Source organism: Cavia porcellus, unplaced genomic scaffold, assembly GCF_034190915.1.
Source record: "Cavia porcellus strain 051 isolate PalLab524CR breed Dunkin Hartley unplaced genomic scaffold, mCavPor4.1 scaffold_12, whole genome shotgun sequence".
Taxonomy (NCBI): Eukaryota; Metazoa; Chordata; class Mammalia; order Rodentia; family Caviidae; genus Cavia; species Cavia porcellus.
This window is the reverse complement of record NW_026947495.1, coordinates 80,435,176-80,457,595: the sequence shown is the minus strand read 5'-3', so window position 1 is coordinate 80,457,595 and position 22,420 is coordinate 80,435,176. Positions and strand designations below refer to the sequence as shown.

At 48.3% G+C, this 22,420-nt stretch overlaps 2 protein-coding genes across 3 annotated transcripts in view; both read left to right on the top strand.

Moving 5' to 3' along the window:
• The window catches only part of Stk17b (serine/threonine kinase 17b), a 64,282-nt gene extending 47,737 nt beyond the window's left edge, over window positions 1–16,545 (top strand). The window contains exons 8-10 of one of the 2 annotated variants that reach the window (XR_010050944.1): window positions 12,166–12,354; window positions 12,550–12,754; window positions 16,220–16,545. The gene's annotated coding sequence lies outside the window, so the exon portion shown is untranslated. The remainder of the gene's footprint in view (window positions 1–12,165; window positions 12,355–12,549; window positions 12,755–16,219) is intronic. The other variant, XR_010050945.1, reaches the window with a different exon arrangement.
• Window positions 16,546–19,972: 3,427 nt separating this feature from the next.
• The window catches only part of Dnah7 (dynein axonemal heavy chain 7), a 239,656-nt gene continuing 237,208 nt past the window's right edge, over window positions 19,973–22,420 (top strand). Inside the window, exon 1 of the mRNA XM_023562205.2 lies at window positions 19,973–20,672. Coding sequence (XP_023417973.1) covers window positions 20,658–20,672 — 15 coding nt within the window. The 5' untranslated portion in view covers window positions 19,973–20,657. The remainder of the gene's footprint in view (window positions 20,673–22,420) is intronic.

The window sequence follows — 22,420 nt, the reverse complement described above, 5'->3', positions numbered from 1 at the left end:
CAGCACTCTGTCCACAAGATGTTGATTCAGAAAAATATCAGTGTAGTTCTGTTTGTTTGTTTTCTTTGAGACAGGGTCTCGCTATGGAGTTCAGGCTGAACTCACAAGTGGTCCTCCTGCCTCAGCCTCCTGAGTCCGGGATTCTAGGTCTGTGCCTCCATGCCTGGCAATATAGTTCTATGCACATAAAATACATAAAATACATCAAAAACCTTAGTCGTCAGGTGGGAAAAGCTAGGTGATCTTGATTCCGTATCAACCCCAGGAAGTCTCCCATCTTGCTCCAGCTGAGGCGTTGCAGGGCGTAATTTCCACACTGGGCCCCCTCCCCTGGTTCTCACCCACACCCCACCTTCACCCTGTGCTGCACCCTCGCCCTCAGTTAGGTTTGCAGGCCCCCTGTGCTGAATCCCACAGCAAAAAGCAGAGCAAGTCCGATGGAAAATCTCCCGCCGTTCACACCCGTGTCCAGCACACGTGTCCCCAACGGTTTTTATTTCCCTTTACAATGCAGTTGGGAGCCACCCTCGCCGCTGCTGCCCTCCCTGCAGATGAGCGTACGATGAGCAGCGGTTTTCGCTCTCTGCCTGCGTTTGTTCTTCTGTCATACGGGGGCCAAGTCAGCACTCAGTCACAGAGCCACTCTGTTAGAGTCACTCACACAAAGCAGGAGGCAGGTTGCTGAGGGGGTCAGTCCTGGGGAGCCCATCTCAGCTCCTCGACAGCCCCCCATGCCTGGTTCAGAAGCAGCCAAATGACTCCATTCTTGGTAACACCACCAGATGCAAAGTGTACTGGGGACCTTGGGGACATTTTCCTCATTCTTAAAAAGGGACACGGCATGGAGGTGACACCACGTGAGGACAAAGTGCCTAGAGCTGCAGCCACCATCTGACCGTCAGCCGGCCAACCGGAAGAACTTCAGCTGGGAAGGACAGAGCAAACATCTGAAAATGTCGTCGGGCTCTCTGATGACGCCCTGAGTGTTGGATGAACCCCCACCAAGCACCTGACTCTCATGCTCCATGGTTAATGTGTGAGCTGCTCGGTGCTTCACTGTTCACGCCATGTGGAGTTGAGGCTGCAGACACCTCCAGAGGGGCAAGGCCCTTGTCCTCCTTCATTACCTAAGTATTCCTGGTCCTGGCGCTGCAAATGACCATAAACTCGGTGACACAGATTTCTTCCCTTACAGTTCTGATGGTCAAAGCCTAAAGCTGGGGCAATCTCTGCACCTTGCTGGAGGCTGAGGGAAGTGTCTGGCTCTTGCCTTGTTGGATTCTAGGAGCTTCCCACAGGTTTTTTTTTTGTTTTGTTTTGTTTTTGTCTTTTTTATTTTGTTCGGTATTGGGGATCGAACTCATGACTGCCTGCTTGCAAGGCAGGTACTTATGCCGCTGAGCTAAATCCCCAGCCCCTTTCCCACAGTTTTTGGCTTGCGGTTCCTCCTCGCTGTGGGGCTACGATTGCAGGACACCTTCGAGTTCTGATGAATAGGAGTTCACCACCTGGGAGTCCAAAGTCAAGGCACCAGCCGATTCCCTGAGTGCCAGGACCAGTTTGCCACAGATGGCCCTTCCGGCTTGGCAGCAGAGGCAGTTAAATGTCCTCGAGCCTCTTTTGTAAGAGTTTTCTATTTTGTCCCAGAATGATTACTTGTTCTTGCTTTTTTATTTCTATAATGAGTCTTTATGTTCTCGGGACAATTTTAAAAGTGTTACCTGTGCTTACTCAGGAGGATGTGCCTCTAAATTCTTCCCTTTTACAGACGGGCAGATTCAGTTATGGTCTCAGTTTACCCAGCTTACCACGAGTGTGTCTCTCCTCTGTTTGTCTGGTGTTGACAGCCTGGGGCTCACCACTCTTCCAGAAGTAGTGAATGCATGTTCCCAGCAGTCAGAGTCCCCTGGCTGCACTTTTCCTGAGGTATAATGGGGTTTAGACAATAAAGAGTTTATTATCTCTCTGACAGGAAGTCCAGAGGTGGGGCGGGGTGCAGTGGGTAATCCAGCTGCTCAGTCCTCCTGGGTTTCCCACTCTTTTCTAGGGAAGAAAAGAGTGTTTGCCCAGTCCCTAGGCAGCGCTTCTGCTTTGGCTGCATCCAGCATCACCCTTCAGTCAAGGGTGCTGGCCAAGCACAACTCGCCTGCAGGACCTGGCCTGGCTACCAGATGCCCAGGGCCAGCTGGTCCCTGACCAGAGCCAGGACACAGAGAGCAGAGAGAAGACGGGACCCAGGGAGCTGCCCGCTCAGGACGAGAGGCCCAGCAGGACGGCATGTGAGCTGTCTCTAGCACGCTAATAAAAACTCACTCTGTCACTGGCCCCAGGTGTCCAGGGCCACCTCCAAGTGACAGGTGCTGATTCACTTTTTTCTGTGACCTAGGACAGCCACAGGAGCTGCTGGCGAAGCCGGGACTGGGCAGAGTCCTCGTGTCCAGAGCGTTGGGTCCCTGCCTGTCAGGGCCTTGTCCAGAGTTCAGGTCACAAAGAGTCCCCCATCATTTTGAAGACCATCTTTTTCCATAGGGAAGCAAAACATTAAACATCAGAACCAAAGCTGGACAGTCAACTCACAGGTCACAGTTCCAGACAGACTGTCCCTTCTGTCAAGCTTCCTGTCATCACTGGACACTTCTGTGTTTATTTCTTAAGGAAAGTGAGACCGTTCAGCTGGAGGGCAGATCAAGTCCATGTGCCTCTGAACCCAAAGTCCCTGTCACTATCTGCACACCCAGCAGCGGCTCCCACCTTAGCACAGCCAGGAGCGCTGTCAGGAGGTGGCCAGGCCCTCACCCTGGGCAGCCTGGGCACCAACAGTGGGCCCCTGCCAGGTGCGGCTCTGCATGTCAGCCTAAGGGCTGCCGTTCACTCCTACCACTGCCCTTGGCTCAGCACCAGTGGATGGGGTGCTGGCTGGGGTGGTTGGGGGCATCATAGCCCACTGGGTTCTCTGTGTGCCCTGGATGCGGGGCAGCGGCTGTGCCATGTGCTGACACCCAGGAGCACCTGCACCCTCTCGGGGCTTAGAGTCTGCTCCCCTAGGTGTCCATGGGAGCACAGCGGCCCCATGGCACCCGAGGTCCCTCTGGGTGCTGCTCGCCGCATGGGTGAAAGCAGGTGCTGGGAACCGTCTGCTTTCTTCCTCCCCCTGGCCCTGCCAGCTGTCCTTTGCAGTTGTGTCCAGTGCAGGTGGTCACACAGTGATCCTGCTGGCTTGGCTAAGCTCATTCCTCTAAGCGAGGGTGAAATGTGACGACGTACCCCATGCACTGTGAGTCCCTTTTGCATGAGAAATGAAGCCCTAGCCCATTGCTGATGCTGGAAGCTGCGGGGAGGGATGTGTCCCTGGGCTCAGGGCTCCCACAAGGGCTCTCACACCGGAGGGGCCATGGCTTTCCAGCGGGAAGGAAGGAGTCGAGTCCCTACGGTGGAGGTTAGGGTTAGACTTTAACAGGAAGGTATTTTGAGTACATAACATATTGAATTTTAACACTGTGCACTTGGAGGAAAAGTATTTCCTTTGTAGCCGGCAGCCTCTGCTATGTTTTGGAGGAATTTTCCAGTAAATCATGTAACAGCTGCTTTAGTGTACAAGCCTTGAAATTTTATCCTTTCATTGGTTACATACGCATTTGCTTTTGGAAACCTCACATGCTTTTCTTTACCCGTAATATTTTGTTCCCAGAATATCAGCTCCTGAGGAGCATTTAATAAAGGCTGATCCAACAAGAAATGTTCTTGAGCAAACCTCTGTATAGCTTTGGCTAGGCCCCACGTTCTATGGAAGGACAATCCCATGCAAGGTTGTCACTAAACATCCCACGGAGTGATCTGTAGAAGTTTGGTGACAGAAAATGTTAACTATCTCTTTACATGAAGTCGTTTCATATCTGTGAGTGTGGGAGCAGTGATTATAGCAGATGCTAGAAGAGCTAAGGTGTGCGTGCGTGTGTATGTGTGTGTGTATGTGTGACAAACCTCGGTGGAAATGTGGCCCCTGGAAATTCTCCCCTTCAAGTTGTAGTCTGAAGACTCTTACAGAGGAGAGCACGCGCAGTGCCAGGTTACTGGGCTGAGCACTAACATGTGTCCCACGTGAGGGCCAGGACCGGGTCACCACTGCTGAGCTGTGGAAGGGGCTCCCAACTAAGTGGATCCAAAAGTAGAAAACAGATGGAGACCAGGAACTCACCAACCATGGGCCTCACTCCTGTGTGCAGTGATAAATCCTTTAAGGAAAGAGGATTCTCCGTGGACAGTGCGGGTCTGCAGTAGGGCCTGTCGGACACGGTCCCGGCGCCAGTCACAGCAGGACGTAGGAAGTCCGGTGGCTTAGGATGGAGTTGCTCGTAGAAGAGCTTTCACAGAGCTCTGCAGTGAGGACTGAGAGCTTGAGCAGGAGAAGGTGCCGCTTAGGACAACTTCTGTGCGGGCGAACATTTCACAATCCCTGGGGAATGTGGACGCATGGTTTGAATGCAGCTTCTGAAGGCCCGTGGGTTAGAAGCATACTCCCCAAATCCCCCAGCTGATGCCATTTGAAGGTGGAGCCTTTGGAGGAAGAGGATGGGGTCCCAGTGGTGGGCTTTAGAGAAGAGGCAGAGAGACCTGAAGTGACACACCTGCTCTGTGTCGCTATGCGATGCCCTTCACCATGCGACAGTGCAGAAGGAAACCTCGGGCTGATGCTGGCACCAAGCTGTTGGACTCCCTGCCTCCAGAACAGCGAGAAACAAATGTCTTTTCTTTACTCGACACCTCTTCTTGGATCTTTATCTACAGCGATGGGAAACAGATAAACACAGCTGAGTTCCATACTGGTGCACTGAGCCTTTCTGGGTCAGCATTGCCCCTCGCTTGAGAAACTCTGTGCATCTCCAGTGAGGTTAGCAACTGAGATAGTTCTTCCTCTGTTGGTTTCTGAATCAGTCAGTCCAGTGCAGATAAAAATACCAGCCTGAGTACAGCTGGGTTGAGTGGTGTACCAGTCAGTGTTTTAGAAAAGAGACAGCTATAACACAAGATATAGAAATGTACAGAAACTTACAAGATTGGCTTATGATGGTCTCCCCAGAGTCGGATAAGGAAGCATGTGAGCTATTGTCTACACACTGCAGAACACAGAATTCAGGCCCGGTCTGGAGCTCACTGTAGTGTCCTGTGGGAGTCCGTAACAGGAGGCCAAGGCTGTTGGCCTGCAACAGAGGCTGAAGCATCCACAGTGGAAGGCTGAGGAGTCTACACCCGAAGCCAGGAGATGAGGTCCAAGCTGGAGGCGAAGAGTAGCGCTCCTCTGAAGAACTGAAGCAGGTCCACCTTCCTCAGGCCCCCTTTGTACCACCCAGGCAACCACTGCCCTGGCATGGGTCTTCTACGCCTAGAGTGTAGAATTATTGAGTCCAGTTAGTTAAGCTTCTCTTAACTAAAGTTCCCCACTGACACAATCACTCAACCGTCACAGTCCACCCCTCGTCAACTTGACAACCAGACACATTTCTTTAACCCAGTCTCCAGGTACAGAGACGAGCTCATAAAGTTGTAACTGTCCTGCATACAAATGGAAGCACACTAGGTCCTTCCCCAGAATAGAAGGCAAGTTTTCTTGGGCGATGCTCACCAGTAGTGTTTATTTCATAACTGGAACATTTTAATGTAGGTTTAACGATCCTTAGAAACCATTATTAACCATATCAACATTATAGAACACTAGAATCACATCAGGAGAGAAATTGTACAACCGCAATCCTTGCTCACCTGGCTGGTCACAGGGTCGTAGCTGGTATTCAGAATGATCTTTTTCCACTCCCCATTCTGTATTCCCCTGGCCGTCAGCAAGCACCTCAGCAGGTCCTGGTTCCTTCCTGGTGATGTGGCCCACACCTTCCTTCCTGAGGGCGCTGGACCACTTGTCATCCTGCCTGGATTAGGTGGTTGTAGTTTCCCACTGACTTTAACAACAGGGCAGGTAAACACTGAGAGGCGCCCTAAGGGATCTCCTCACTCCGCGTGTATTCTTCCCGTCCTCCAGTGTGGAGTGGTGGTCCAATTTCCTCTTGACAGTCGGGGTCAATCACCCCTGACAACACTGTGACTTGACCTTAGCTTCCAGTTTGATGGCATCACTGTTGTACTTCCTGGTACAAGCCTTCCTCCCTCTGGAAATAAGGCTTCTGTCTTGGTACCTTTCTCTCTTTGCTGGGATGAAATACCTGACACCCAAAGTTAAGGAAGGAAAGGTTTATTTAGATCACAGCTTGTGGAGGTTTCAGCCTGCCATCAGCTGGCTCCAAGGCAGGGTGGCATGGCAGTGGGTAACACTTCAAGGCAGCAGAAGACAGAAAAAGCTCTAAGAGCAAAACCAGGGCAAAGCAAGCCTCTTTTCCTCCCTTATATTGTAAGTAGGCTACCTGACCTCAGGTGTAAGTAACACTCACACCATCTCCATGCCCTCCTCTTGCACACGATCAGAATGTTTACCAAGTGAAGACCCTGGCCCCCTGCTGAGTTGCTTAGTTAAACTTCTCAAGGAAACACAATGAATAACATCCCAGAGATAAGGGCATGGCCTCTGTACCCTAGGATGTAGAACTGCTGAGTTACTTAATTAAGCTTCTTGACTCTCAAGTTGACACAATGTATTAACCATAACAACTTCTGAGCCAGCAGAACCTAGTCTCAGGAATACTAGCACAACTTTTCTAGTGGATCATTGCGGGTGACAGAGTGATACCATTTCTACCTCCACCCCCTGATTCCGGGACCCGTGAATCCTGGCGACGGGAGACAGAGTACCACAGAGTCAGGGCTGACTGAAGGCATACACAGCCTTCCGAAGAATCTTGCCCCAGTCCTGCACTCAACCCGGCACTCAATTGTGTTTTCAAAAGACTGTTCCACCTTTCTATCAACCCAGATGCTTCTGGATGGTGCGGACCTTGGTAAGACCTGTGAATTCCATCAGCGTGAGCTCACTGCCTCACTTCTTTGGCTATAAAATGTATTCCTCGATCAGAGGCAGTGCTGTGTGGAATTCCGTGACAGTGGAGGAGGTATCCAGAGTCCACGGATGGCAGTTTTGGCAGAAGTGTTATGTGTGGTAAGGAAAATCCATATCCAGAATAAGTGTCTATGCCAGTGAGGACAAAGCACAGTCCCTTCCATGATGGAAGTGGGCCAATGTAATCAACCTGCCACCAGGTCACAGGCTGCTCCCCAGGGCATGGTGCCATCTCGGGGACTCAGTGTTGGTTTCTGCTGCTGGCACACTGGGCATTCTGCAGTGGCTGTAGCCAGGTCAGCCTTGGGGAGGGGAGCCCGTGTTGCTGAGCCTGTGATAGCCTTCACCCCTGCCACCCTGGCCACTCTGTTCATGGGCTGGGGCAGTGACATGGGTGGCTGAAGAAAGAGGTTCTGCACTATCTACAGAATAGGTCATCTCATCCATTGATTGTTGAAGTCCTCTTCTGATGAGGTCATCTTTTGGTGAGCACTTCCCGTATGGAGAGGTCTATCCAATACCTCTTCCCCAACTATCTTTGACACCCATTTTCCGGTTATATTCCTTCCACGGTCTTGACCATTGACTACCGTGCATGAATCAGAGCACAGTCACACTATGGCCATTTCTCCTTCCAGGCAAAATGTGCCACCAGATGCACCGCCCAAAGTTCTGCCCACTGTGATAACTTCCCATCACCATGTCCTTCAGGGAAGTCCAGGAAAGGGACTGTCATGTTGCAGCTGCCCACTTGTGGGTGGTGCCCACATAACATGCAGAACAGTCCATAAATGAGGCCCTTGCCCTCTCCTGCTCTGACAGCTGACCGAAGGGTGCACCCCACAAGGCCATACAAGCATGCTGGGAAACAAACACAAAGCAATATAGCAGGCGTGGGAGCCATAGGTATCTGGGCAACGTCCTCATGTCATTTACCTGTACCCTCTGGACCTGCCCTGTTCAATCATGTATATACTGTTCCCATTTCGTGATGGACTATTGCTATGCACGTCCAACCTTATGACTCAGTGGACTCTCAGATAACACCTGGGTCATGCATGACAGGTAACAGATAGCCTTGTGCAAGTAGTCAAATACACGACCTAACACTCTGCCCTCTTCACTGTGGCCTTGGTTAACCCACCTGAAGGACGTTTGGTTCACACTTACCCAAGAGTTTGTGTTGCACTAGTTCTGGTCAAGAGGTGAGAAAAGAGTCAATTTCTAGTAGTCACCAATTTAAAAATTATTTTCAATAGGTAATGTCTGTTCAGCGCAGCTGGTGGCTTTCATCCACCAATTGTGTGTGTGTGTGTGGGGGGCAATGAGATGAAAGAGCCTGGAGCCGAAACTGTCACTCAAAATTGTAATTTTTCCTGTGGTGGATCATGTAGAAAATGATGATATTCTTGCACAATGGTGAGAAGAATGGATGAGTTTGCGTTGAGTTAGAGACGCATACAGTTTGGAGGCTCTGGTCTTCACAGGCCTTTTCTAGGCTTGTCACCTGTCACCTGCTTGGGGGACACCATAGGTCCTGGGGTGTGGGCTGGACTGATTGGTTGGAAACTCGTCCCTGAGAATCTACCACCTGTTTTCTTAGTGCGTTTTTAGGTTTTTGAATGACACACACTGCCCAGTCTTCCTCACAACGATCTGATTCTCTGACACCAATAATGTCCCAGGATCTCATTCGATTCAAACATTAACCACCCAGTCCTGGCAGAGATCCCACAGGTTCAGGGCTCGGTCCCACCCCACCATCTGTTGGAAAATCTGGAGTGCACATCTTTCTGCCTGACCAGCTACAAACTCTGAGTTTCTCACGACTTCTCTGGCAGTTCCATAACTCCCAAGCAAGACTCACAGAACTCAGTGAAGTTCTGTCATCCTGATCACAGCCTTGTGGTGGAGAATACTCCTCTGGAACTGGAAAATATGCATACACAGGGCAAGACGCGGAGTGGGGTGGGGCTGGGCACAGTGCCTCCACACCCTGTGTGTGTCACTGTCCCAGCATGTGATGTGTTCACCCTTCTGGAGGCTTCCCAAGTCTTGCTGTTCAGGCGTGTGTTATCAAAGTTTCGTCACTCAGGCATGGTTGACCAAGTCACTGACCACTGTTGGTGAACAGTCTCCAGCCTTCCGCCCGTCCTTGATGGGAGGGGAGGAGACTTCAGTCCCACGCTTGGTCTTCCTGGTAATTAGTGCCCATCCTAAAAGTTCTCCAGGGCCTTAATAAATGTTAAATGTTTAAGGTGATTAATATGTTAATTATTCCAATTTGATTGCTAGAAATTGCGTACATGGTATGACGCCCAACCTTATGACTCAATGGATCAGATAAAAACTAAAGTATCAGACTGTACCTAATAAATATATAAAACCACTATGCATCAATTAAAATGAAATGTATTATATTATCTATATATATCTTATCAAAATAGACTGAAGAAGTAGAAAATTTGAATGGTCTTATAACCATCATCATCATTATTGTTATTATTGAAATAGGGTCTTGCTTTGTAGTGCAGGCCAGCCTTGTACCTACTGGGTAGCCCAGCTCAAACTCAGAGCAATCCTCCTGCCTCAGCCTACTGAGTGCTAGAATTACAGGCATATGCTACCACCAGCATTACAACCATTAATATTATTGAATTAGTGATTAAGACTTTTCAAAGGGAAGCACCAAGTCAGAAAGTTCTATATTTGAATTCAATGAAACATTCAAGCAACATAATTCTAACCTTAGAAAATCTTAAGACTAAGAGGAAGATTCCAAACTAAAGCCTGGGTGAACCTTGCTAATAAAATTGAACAAGGACACTATGAACAAAGAAAATCCTGACTGTGTGAGAACCCAGAGTAAAAGATTAGCAGATCAAACCAAGTAGTACAAAAACGTGGCAGTTTCCTAAAGGGAGAAGGACTTGTCTACAGTTTAAAAGATACATTACAATATCTTCCATCATTACGGTTTGAGGACAGAGTTTTCACATGTCCACCGTCTCTCGCACCCCAGTTTAAATTACCACTGACCGCAGTAGCATTTGTGTGCTGTATTTATTAGAACAATGAACAGACATTGCCGCCAGTTTGAGCAAGGTTCACTCCATCCCCCTCTGCGATTTTGATAGAAGGACACCAGTGTACACCCACTACTATGGCATAAATTCACTTTTACAATTAGAGAAAAGTTATAAAGGGGATGATCATTCCATAGGCTGTGGTGATGGCTATTTCTTAAACTATAGTGATAAATCATTGCTTAATTCCACTGAGAATGCAATAGTTCTAAGAATTCACTTCTATTTATTGCTGCTATTAATAATATTAATGCCTCAACTTAGAAAAATAACATCTTTCCCTGTTAATTTATGTGTGTATCCTTTAGGTCTCACAAGTCAATTAATTTCACTGAGGTCAATCTTTAAAATATGGAACAACCGGAAAGTGTTTGCATTTGTTCAATTAGTGTCTAAAACTTTTGCCTGCCACAGCTGGAGGATTTGAGTGTCTGGAGTGGTAGGAAAAAAAAAAAAAAAAAAACCACGTGGAGGAGGAGATCTTTAACCTAGGATTTAGAAAGCAAGGAAACATGGAAAAAATACGTGAAAGGAAAAAGAGAAATAACAGTTAACCAGCTGGAAGGTGACGCTGTGTTAATTCTCACCCGGAGACACCAGACCACTGCTGGATGCTAAAGCTTCATTGAGGCAGAGGTGACCAATAGGCTTGGGATAAAGTGAGGCGCAGGAAATGCGGGGACGGAGCCTCAGGGAAAATGTGAGTCAGTCCAAGCGGGGATTCCAGGGTGGCAGCGGAGAAGCTCTGCGTGGAGAGACGCAGGGGACTCCGGGGACGGGGAGGAGCAAGGCTCTGAGGGACACTCTTCACAGACAGAGTGAACCATGCCAAACCCAAGAAGGGGTCATCTCATTACATTAGTGTTTCCTTCCTTGAGAAGTGTCTAAGGAGTAGGCCAGCAGAAGGAAAAGACAATTCAAAAACTGACACAGTTACGTGGGTACAAAAAGTGGATTTAAAGGGGCGATAGGACCTGAAGGAAAGCCTGGGCTGTAAGATATTTGATAAGCATAATAACAGGAAATAAATAAATGGATTTGGACTTGAAGGACAGAGGGAAAAGATGGTCAAGACACGGAACTCAGAGGGCAGGAAGGCTGAAAGGGAAATGAAAATCATCAAGAAGCGTTTTGAGCTTAGCAGTTTGAGCAGTATGGAAATTAAAGGGAAAAGCCACGTAGAAGCTGGACACAGCGACAGGTAGGCGAACCAGAGAACCTGGTGGTGACGCGGTGTCAGGCATCAAAGGGCCAAGGTGACAAGGAGCCGTGGCTGGGGCAGAGGGCGGGGGTCCAGCAGGGCTTTGGGGAGGTCGGTGCAGGACGGGAACGAAAGAGGAAACAGGGGAGCTGGGACAAGGAGGCCTGGCAGTCCCCAAAGCCAAGAGGACAGTTTGAAGTAGGAGGTGACACAGCCCGCGGTTCTGGACAGTAGGTGGGAGAAGGGAGAAGTGGGCTTGAGGCTGTACTGACCCAGGGCTCTGTCAATGCCCGTGGGAAGGACGTCCGGTTACGGGGCTTCCACAGTGGTCAGGTGCAGAGGAAACGGGTTAGTGGGCGAGAACCCCTGCTGGAGAATCGGGATATGGGGAGAAGGAGCAAATGGCACAGACTTTAAAAGAAAATGCTAATTATGCGATCGTCAGTCGTTAAACGCAGAAGCGAAGGAGGCTACGTGCAGACTCCTGCACCTGCTTTCCTTTCTCCTGAGTGCCCGTCTAAAAGGTATCTGCCTGTGATTACTGTGAAAGAATGCAGCTTCAGTCGTGACCATGACCTCAGGCAGTACGTGCCTGCTCGGCCCTTCAGGGGACGTGGACCTTTGCCTACGTGCGGCTCGCAGCAGGGGTGTGGCCACCATAAAACAGTGTCACAGGTCAGCTTGGTCCCGGAGCGGTACCTGGCCGTGAAGACCGAGCGTTATCCGTGCTCCCTGTTATGGTGTGACACTTGGAGAACAGGTGATCCGGGTCATGTGTGACTCTCTCTCAGCCTTGAAGAGCATTCTAATTTTAGCTTCCACACCTCTTTATTCTGCAGCCTGAATAATAAATAACAAGACTTCATTTTCTCTTCCAGTCCTCGGTGTTGTGAAAATGCAGTTATGTCTACAGTCATCAAACTATTTGTGCTGAGCACGGCAGCGCACACCTGTAATCCCAGAGGCTTGAGAGGCTGAGGCGGGACGATCACAAGTCTGAGGCTGGCCTGGGCGGCGTAGTGAGACCTTGTCCCAGAGTGAAACTGATGACAATGATGACGATGAAGGTGAGCGGCAAGATGCTGATGGCGGCTGGGGATGTAGCTTAGGGGTACAGCACTCCTGATTCCAACCCCAGTACCGGAAAACAACCATCCATATATTTCATGACCAATAATGAGACTCAGTTATAGGGTTTTAAAAGAAAAATGGCTCAGCAGTAATGAAAGTGACTGTCCCACACTCTCTTTGCTGTGTTTTAGCTGTAGATGGTGACCCTTCCATCATGATCACTTTTATCTGTTTCCACTGACTGATTACTCAGCAAAACCAGTGTGGACACCTGAGTGAAGCACACAAACAGAAGTCCACTGTGCTATTCTTTTAAGAATCTATAATTTGAAGGAAAAGGCAATTTTCAGATGCTACCAGAAAAGCGATTCAAATTGTATCTGCGCACTCACCCTGGTGAGTTCTGTTATCAAACTTAAAAACACCCAGGTACGTGGTCAGCGCTCCGACCAGCGCTGTAAAGTGTGCCGGAGTGAAGTCGCACAGCAGGGCCTGGCTCTGCCCAGCCGGCTGCAGACAGTCAGTGACCACCACACAAGCCTGCAGGCTGACTGGCCAGTGTGGGGACAGGTGACTTCCGGCAGGCTGCACACATCTCCAGGGGAACGGGCCTCTCTGGAGCAGGGGAAGCAGAATTTTCATCTGTGGAGGGAAAGCGGAGATGGTTTCTCTAAGAACAGAGGTCTCATCTAACTTGTGGTTGTCTCTTTCTCGCCCCCCTCCCTGTACTGAGGCGCAGGGACCCTGAAGCACATGGCACCTCAGCAAGGTCAGGGCGTGGCCCGGCTGTGGGCGCTCGGGAGCTTGGCTCTGTCCTGCACTCCTACAGGACTGCCTTGGACGTGGGGCCCAGCTCACACTCTGCTTCTAAGTCCGGCACACACCAGCTCTGACCACACGGATTACAGAGTCGTTTCATTAAAGCGCTTCAGGTGGAAGGAAAGAGGAAGGTGGCTGCTCACACTCCTGGTCTGCTTTCAAGGATGACATGAATCAATCCCACCGGCAATGAAGCGCGCGATCCCAGCTTGGGGTGTGATAACAGTTTAGAGATGCAAAATAACTTGGGGACCTTCACCAACCAGTGAGGGAGGCAGAACTCAGCTGAGCTCTGGTTTCAGAGAGAAACCAGTTTCCTCCTCCAGACTCCTGCCCTAGCCATAGAAAAGCCACTCTTTCCTTTAATTACTAAAGTATTTCAGTGTGCAGGTTACCAAAAAGGAGACTTATTAAATTAGTTACAAGGTCAAAGAAAGCATGCTGCCGGCTAAGATTGTTGGCCAGGTCTCACAGTCCACCTTTGATCAGGGAGGACATTTTGCAGTGTGTTCTTTGGAAAGATTACCAAAGTAAATAGAGAGAAAGTTTTTGAGTTGCCCCAAGCGATCGTGAAAACACTGCATATCTCTGTGATTACCTCGCAAAGTTGAAAAGCATTTTATTGGGCAAATAAAAAGCCCAGAGCAAACTCTGTGCCAGTGACCTTTAAGCCACCTGAGAAGGAAGGAATTCGATGAGGTACGGGGTGGGGGGTATCTGTGTCCATAGACACACGCCTTCTAGAGGCCTTTGACACTTTTTCTCACAACGAGCACAGTACCAGAATTCCTGGAGTTGCTGGGGGTGGCGATGGGTGGGATTCGTGCTTCTCCGAATAGAAATCAGCTGGCTCACGTCTTGTTGGTTCATGATCACCTCAAAGCACAGCAGCATCCTTGTCAGCATAAAGAAAGCAGTCTTAACCCAGAAGCCGGCTACTCACCCCAACATGACCTCCTCCCGTACTAATGGCTGCCTCTATGTCTATGTCTGGATGACTGCGAAAATAACAACATTTAAAAGGGTCTGAGGTTCTGTGTTAAAAGAGCAGTTCTACAAGAAGAGGGGAAAAGCCCTAAAGGTTTTGCTTGCTTCCTGATTTGCCAGTGAGAATGTCTCCCTCTAGTGTTCAGAGAACCTAATGCAGTGGTCTGTGCTTTTCCAGGCCTGGTTGTGATTAGCAGCTCAACGTGTGGTAACAAAGCACTATCATTAGCTGTTTTTATGGGAAATGTTCCATATATAGCTCAATATTGTCACAAACAAATACCGTATGCATGAACTGTCAACCACATTTCATAGCTGTTGTTCTTTTGTATCAAAGTTGTCTGTTGTAACTCTACGCACTTGCATAACTCTGTTAAGAGAACAAAAACACTGTTATTTTTAAGTTTCAAGTTTCCAAAAAGAGAAAACAGCAGCTCCAAGACCTGGTGCTTGAGCTAACAACCTAACTTCCTTCCTTCCTTTCTTTTCTCTCCCCTTCCTTCCTTTCCTCCTACTTACTCCATCACCTGATGGTCTCAGGAGCTTTGGTTCCCGTCCCTCTGTGGGTGAACATCGGATCTACACCCTGCCCGAGACACATCCAGCAGTGTATATCCTCCAGTTTCCTCAGCTCCTTGCTCGGCACCCAATAAGCATCTCAGAGCAGAGCATTTAAATCAAATGTCTCACTCCTTTCATCCTCCCTCATCTCCTCCCCTTCCCAGCCACCTTCACTCTAAAGGTGACACAGCCACCAAGGGGCTCAGACACAAGTGCCGAACAGGCATCATCCCCACCCGTGCACCAGGTTCTCTCCCAGAGCTTACCGCGTTGTCTCCTCTCCCCACGTGCTACCCTGGGTTGCTCCCTGGCCTTCTCCAAGGGGCTCCTCACCGACCTGCCTGCTTCTGCGCTCACCTCATTTCTGCTCATGATCTGTGTCCTGAAAGCAGGACTCTCCCTCACTGTATCCCTGGCCATCTTCAGGCCTGGAACTTGCCAAGCTGGTCCCCACTCTCTAAGACATCTCAGCTGTATTCCACTGGATGCCCCTCCTGTCGGGAGGCCCTGGCTCACAGGTTCTCCTCCCTGAAGCAAGAGCGGGAGCCTGGCCACCTCTGCACCTCCCCTCCCTGCTTAGACCAGTCCTAACCAGGAGGAGCAGAGCTTACAGAGAGAGAGGAGCACAGCCAGGGAGGAGGACGCCACATTCTGGCTTGCTTCCCCAACCTTGGCCATGCCCTGAGAATAAAAAGCTGCCACCTTGCTTCAGGACAATGATGGATAACAAACACCTCTGAGCTTTCAGTGACGGTGGTGAAAACACAACGCATAACAACGTAAGAAGGTAGAACTGGGCAGCTGCTTAAACTTACCGAGTATATTTTAAAGGAAAACACTAACGCTTCTTATAGAAGATTCCCTTATAGGCAGCACAAATTCGGGCATAAAAACCTTAAGTAAGCATTTGGTTCATGACTAAGATCTCAGCAAACAACAAAAAGCAACAAGAAAACATCTAAACTGCGAGAGGAAACACAAGCTGATAAATGCAGTGCGTAGGGAACCAGACAATCAGGAGGTCAATTTCTGCTGTCCGTTGGGTCTTTCCACACTTGTCTACGGGGGTAACCAGTTTGCGCTCCCAGATACCTTCTCTTAGAATGGACTTCCATGTCTGTAGATCGCTAGATTAAAAGCACGCGGATAGCACTGTCCAAATGGTCGTGTGAGGGAGTCTTTCAAAGAGACAGGAAGAGGAGCGATACAGTTTCTAACATCCAAGGATCCAGTGGCCCAGGGCATCTCATCTAAAATTCAGTGTGAGAAATACATTGTCAGCGCTTCGAGCTGGTCTTCACCTGAACAGCGAGGACAGGGGCTACTCCAGGTCAGGCCAGGTTTTGCTCTTTGCTCTCTGTAATTACTTTGAGAATTACTGTGCGAACCCAGCCAGGGAGTCACATTCCTTTAGCTTGATAGAGATCACGGTAATTGGCAAATACAAAAGGACTGTCATTTGCCAGTTTTTACAAAATTGTTTTCCTTTCATAGTTCTGACCAGAGGCCTTGCCAAAGACAAATTTAGAAAGAGCCTTCTGCAGATGAGAAGCGAACCCCAGAGGATCTCTAAATGGGCCTGGCAGAGGCCGCAGGAGGTCAGCATACCTGGGCTGCGCCCATTTCAATCACAGCTCTCAAGGTGGGCCAAATGGAAGAGGAGACCACAGAGGAGCCAAGAAGCAAGAAGGCCAAGATGGGGCTGACCCTGGACTTCTGCAGGAACCTTCAGTTTCTTCCAAACACCTGGGGACTCCGGGGACCTTCTTTGGGCACAGGGCCTGGAGTCATTAAACTTGTTTTTTGCCTGTAGCATCAGTTCTAGGCGTTTCTGATCGATTTTTTGTTTCTTTGTTTCTACTTGGAGGACTCCAGCCTCTAGAACCTACCAGCTTTCAACTCTTGCGGCTGTGCCTCCTGCTATGAAACAAGATCCGCTACATCCCCGCCCTGTTCTCAGTGCCCCATCCCTCCCTCGGGACCTTCTACTGCAGTTTGTGGTTTCCACTTTCCAGATTTGGGAGATGCAACGTTTATCCTTTGTTTTCCAGTGCAAACTTTTACCCACCTTAGGCTCACAAGGTCTCTTTGTGTTTTATTGATTTAAGACCCGGGCTCACAGTTCACCTTTGTCTGCCGCTGCTGTGGCAACCTGGGAGTAGCTCTACCCTCCGCAGCTTAGATCCTTCATCTCCCGTGGGTCACCTCCATGGGTCACCTCCATGGCCACACAGGGACACGTTTAACATCCAGAGTTCCTGCAGTTCCCGGCTCAGTGTGGTCCCCTCGCCGGGGTTCTTCCCGCCTGTGAATTTATTTCACATGCCGTGGTCTCCGCTGACACGCCCGCCCACCCTCTTTCTCGGTCTGCTTGTCCCCTTTTAATGTCCTTTCTTCCCCTAGGGACTTCGGGGCTGTGACTCTTCCTTCTCCTACTTCCTTCTTATAGGAGTCTCCACTCTCGCTGCACCGTCCTCTGTCCCGCTGGCCGGGGACTGCACGCTGGGTTTGTCCTCCTAACCCGAGCCTGCCCGGAAGCGCCCTGAGGTCACCCCTCTGGGTCTCAGCTGTCCCTTCCCGCTGCCCTCATTTTCTGCCATTTATTTCAAAACTTGTTCATTTTTCTCAAATTTCTCATCAGTCTCTTAATTTCCTTCTTGTTTTTACCAGAAGATTTTTCTTTCTATGTTACAGTAAAAATGAAACTCACTTCTGGGAGGAATGTCCCCAGCTACCCACTGGCAGACTTACGTAACTGCCCGCCTCTCCATGAAGGCTTTCTCTTCCTTTGATCCAATGTCCTTCCAGGGTAGTTCTGTACCTGGAATTAATCTGACCTGCTTTTCCTTTTCATTTATCTCTTTCCTCTTTGCTTGCATTTAAACACAACCTGAACTCTCCTGTGTGCCAAAATATATCAAATCCCTGTTTCAAGAAATATCAACAATCTTAATGTAACAGGAATTATCGAAGCAAGTGTAGGATTCTACTAAGCAGTATGGACAGAGGTCCCAGAGCAGAACCTTGAAGCCCAAAACAGAGTCTGCTGAGCCATGGCCCTCTGGGGATCCAGAACACCAGCCAGGGGTCTCTCAGCAGGGACGTCCCAGAGCGTGGCCACGCAGGCCACTGACTCAGGGTGCACGGGCCCTGCCTAGGACAGAGAGCACATTGCTTACACAACGGCCCAGGATCCCTTCTAATTAAAGCCCAGGTCCTCACGAAGCCTTCACAAGGGTCCTCCTTGGACCCCCTCCCAGCTCACAGGGCTTTATTTATTTGTCTTTGTATCTTTTGGGAAAATCTGTTTACACTCTACCTTCTCCGTCCTCGGTTTGTCACCATGGGACACAGCCTGGTGCTCCCGATACCAAGTCTGTTTCTTTTGCTCATAACCCAAATGTTTGAAACTTGTGGTCTGTGGACCCAAACCCTCCCCTCACATTACACTGACCCTCTGTGGTTGTGTCACTGCGCTAGCCACTGGCTGCTCCTGAATCCTTACGGTGCTTTCAGGAGTTTTTGACTGTATTCTACCTTCTAAAGAGTGTATCTGTGATTCTAAATGCTGAGTTCCTTTTTTATTTCTAGCCACTTTTGCTCAGTGCTCTTTAAAGGGTCTCCTTTTTCAATTCCTAAACACTGGCGGTGTTTAGTTTTAGGGTCCCCAAGGCTCCGTCTGTTTTAGCGACACAAGCCCCCTTGAGTCATTTCATCTAAGCTCATGGATTCTGATGTCATTTATGTGTTAACTTCAAATTCAAGTCCCCAGTTCAGAAATTATGTTCTGCCCTCTGAACAGCATGTATAACACGCACTGGCTGTAGACACACATCTCACAGGCCACATGGTACACTCTGGACAAGGCAAAGCCTTTTTAAGAAAAAGTCTTGCAAAAATGAAGCTTTATACGCATTAAGCAACCATTCTTTATTTACCTCGTTGACCTCTCCGTTTCTCTGGCCCCTGGCAAATTCCATCCGGCTTTCTATGTATGTATATTAATTTGTATCCTATATGGGTCCTATGTGAGTGGAACCATTTTTATTTTATAGCTGTTTAATTTCAGGTGGCAGAATGTCTTCAAGGTTCATCCATGTTATAGCACGTGTTAGAATTCACTTCCTTTTTAAGGCTTAAAAACACCGTCATTGCATATATATTCTAAATTTTGTTTTTCCATTCATTCAAAAAAGGACATTTGGCTTGTTTCCACTTGTTGGCTACTAGGGATACTGCTACTACGGGTATACACACACCTGTTTGTGTTTCAGTTTTTAACTCTTTTGGGTACATAGGGAATTCCAGAAGGGAATTTTTTTTTAATCATGATTATTTTCATTTTTTTGAGGCACTGCCACATTGTTTGCCATGTTAACTGTACCAGTTTCCTTCTCACAAGTAGTGCGCAGGGTTCCAAATTCTCTACATCTATGCTAAGGTCTATGAACATTCTGGATATTAACTCTACGCTTATGTGTTTGCAAACATTTTCTCTCTGCAGGCTGTCATTTTATTCTGTTGATAGTGTCTATTGATGCACAATGGTATTTAATCCTGATGAAGTCAAATTTGCCTATTTTTTCCTTTGTTTTTATTGTTGATTTGGGAGCCATGTCTAAGAAATAATTGCCAGATCTGGAGTCATAAATCTCACCCTAGTTTTCCCTCTAAGAATTTTATGGTTTTAGCTCCCACCTTTAGCTATTTGATCCATTTTGAGTAAACTTTTATAATAGGTAAGGATCCAACTTTATCTTTTTTTTATGTGATCCAGTTTTCTCTGCACTGTTGAAAAGGCATTGTTTTTATCTCTGTAGCTTAATAGTAAGTTTTGAAAACAGGCAGTGTTACTCTTCCAGCTATGTACTTTCTCAAGACTGTTTGGGCTACTAGGGGTCTCTACTGATCCCACTTCAATATTTAGATCCAAGCTTGCTGTTTCTTAACACAGAACTTTTAAATGGAGGTCAGTGGCCCTGAGGCCTACACCCCTTACCACATTTTATAGAGCCTTTAAGTTCGTATGGTGCCTGCTTATCATTTCGGCTGTCCCTCTAGCTTTTAATTCCCTTTACCCAAATCTACTCTTGCCGGGCCACATCTTCTTCAGACCTCGGCTTCCACACCTCCTCCACATCTCCATTGAGGAGTAAGCAAGCTTGCTGTGGTCCCAGAAGGTCCCCCCCACCCCGTTTAACCCCCCCCAACCTCCTTGCTGGGGTCGATGCTTGCTTGAACCTCCCCCAGCCTGCGCTGAGGGATGCCTGGGTCTCTCTCCTGTGCCCGGGGCGCACAGCACTCTTCAGAGTGCAGCCATCTGTGGACGTGCATTTGAGTGAATTTTTAAAGGTTTCTTTACTCATGTTCTTCCTGAGATAATCTTCCAGTATGTGGGAAGAAGCAGAAGAAAACGTCCCCTGGAAACACATAAACTTAAAAAACGGAACGAAACCAAACCCAACTCATCCTTGTATGCCTTGTTCTCATTTTACTCGCCCAAGTCAGCCTTGAAATTTGCAGTCCTTTCCTTCCACCCGTCTCGAGACCTTCCAAGTACAACGAGCAGACGACAGCACAGGGGCTGGGGATTTCCCGGGGTAATTCGAGGGTCTTCGATCCTCGTGGGTTAAAGGTGTCCCTGGGAGCCACCCCCACGGGAGAGAAGGTTCCACTGAGGCCCGGAAAGCCCCTCCAGCGGTGGGGATGCACAGCCAGTTCCAGAACTTGGAGACCGGAAGTGGAACAGCGCCGACCTGTTGCTTAGCAACGGCAGCTTCCGGGACGCTGGTCTGCGAGCGCTGAGAGAGCGGACTGCGGGAGCGCGGGGAGACTGCTGCTCCCCACTGCCGCCGCGGTTCCGGCGTCAGTGCTCCGAGGCCGGGCGGGAGCGATCCGGGAAGCACTCGGTGCGGCCGCGAGAGCCGGCGGCATGAGCGGCGAGCAGGTGAGAGAGCAGCGGCGGCCAGGTCGCCCGCGGGTCGGAACCCCCTACCCTCTCAGTCCCCTCGTCTGCTGGGGATATTGAACGCCTTCCAGAAGTTCGCCCGCGGTGTCGCCATAACAACCAGACGCGGCGCCTGCGGTGCGCCTGCGCAGAAGCCGCCCGGAGCCCCACGCCTGGGGTGTGAGTGTCGGTCCTAGGTGTTTAGAGCTGCGCTCCGCCTACCTGCGGGCCTGGGTCACTTAGTCCTTCCCACCTTGGATTCCCTGCTCTGTGAAGAGGAGGATCAGAACAACTGTCTCTCTAGGCTTACTGTGAAGTTCAAATAAATACTGTCACACTATCCGTATAGGACACTACTTTATAGATGGAAGAGTTTGGGAGGTGGCAGATGGCATTTATTAAAAATATCCCTGTAACCTGTAATAAAGGTGCGTGATGTGTTAGTTACTTTTTTAAAAAAGATCATCTTTTCGTTGAGTATTCCGATTTTTTATTCGTATGTGTTTGCAGTACGTAATAATGGCATTCATCTTGGCCCAGGATTCTTGGGTAACATACACTTACTTACTGCCTGTTTCCCCAGGTGGCCTTTCTCCGTGGATTCTACTTCCCTGTTTCCTACCATCTCTCTTTTATTTTGCTCTTTAAATAATTTATATTTTAGATCTCTCAGAGAAGCCATGTGATATTTAACCTTCTGTGTCTGGTTTATTTCCCTTAGTATCTCCGTCTTGACAGCTGAGTAGTCTCCACATTTTCTTTATCCGTTCGTCTGTGAATGGATATATCAGCTACTACTGAAATTTAACTGTGTTGCTATAAACATGTGTCACTATACCACAGTAATTTAAACTCTTTTGGGGGGAAGTTGAGATCTTTCTAGAACTTAAGAGCAACAGTCTTTTTAATGCCCGCATAGAACAGGAAAGCTGTAGTTGTAGGCATTTTTCTTGCTAGGTAGGAAACAACTCCAGCTCCTCCACCAAGATAAATGATAAAAAGACCATGTGACCAGTGTGGGAGAAACACATTTGTTTTTATGCCTGTAAATTTTATTTAGCATGCTTGGGTATTAACCTATATTTTTCATTGCTTTGTAAGGCTTTTTTGTTGTAATGTCAATGTTTCATTGGAAATGATGTTAAAAGTTGATGTAATCTCCTGTTTATTGAGTTGCAGATTGCTAACCAAAAATGCTGACTCTAATTCACTAACTAATCAAATAAACGATTAGTATCTGAGTGCTCAAGAAAATTTTATTTCAGGATTCTCTTAAAATATATAATAAAACCAGGAACTGTAAAACAGACATTTGATTCATGTACCATATTATAATTAGTAGTAAAAGAATAAGTGGCAAGCAAAAAACACAAATTCAAAAACAAGACACAGAAAGCTAGCAATAATTACTAGACCTCACTGGTAATTTTCCATGTAATATGATAATCAGTCTTTCTTTTAAAAAAGGTGTAATCATCATCAGTATCAGTATACTCCTAGGACTGACAGCTTCTTAGCTTGATGTCCCAATCAGTCTTTGACCTGACCTTGAAGAATATCCTATGTTGTCAAAATTTGAAATATCACGCACTGTATTGCGTTTACAGTGGCATTCTTGAATATTACTTCCCAATTCTAACGCATCTACAATTAAAAAGCATCATCCACTGAATACCCTTGGGAAGTTAAATTTGCCCCGGCTTTTGGAAACAGTGTTGGGAGATGAATGTCTACCCTGCCACTCTGGA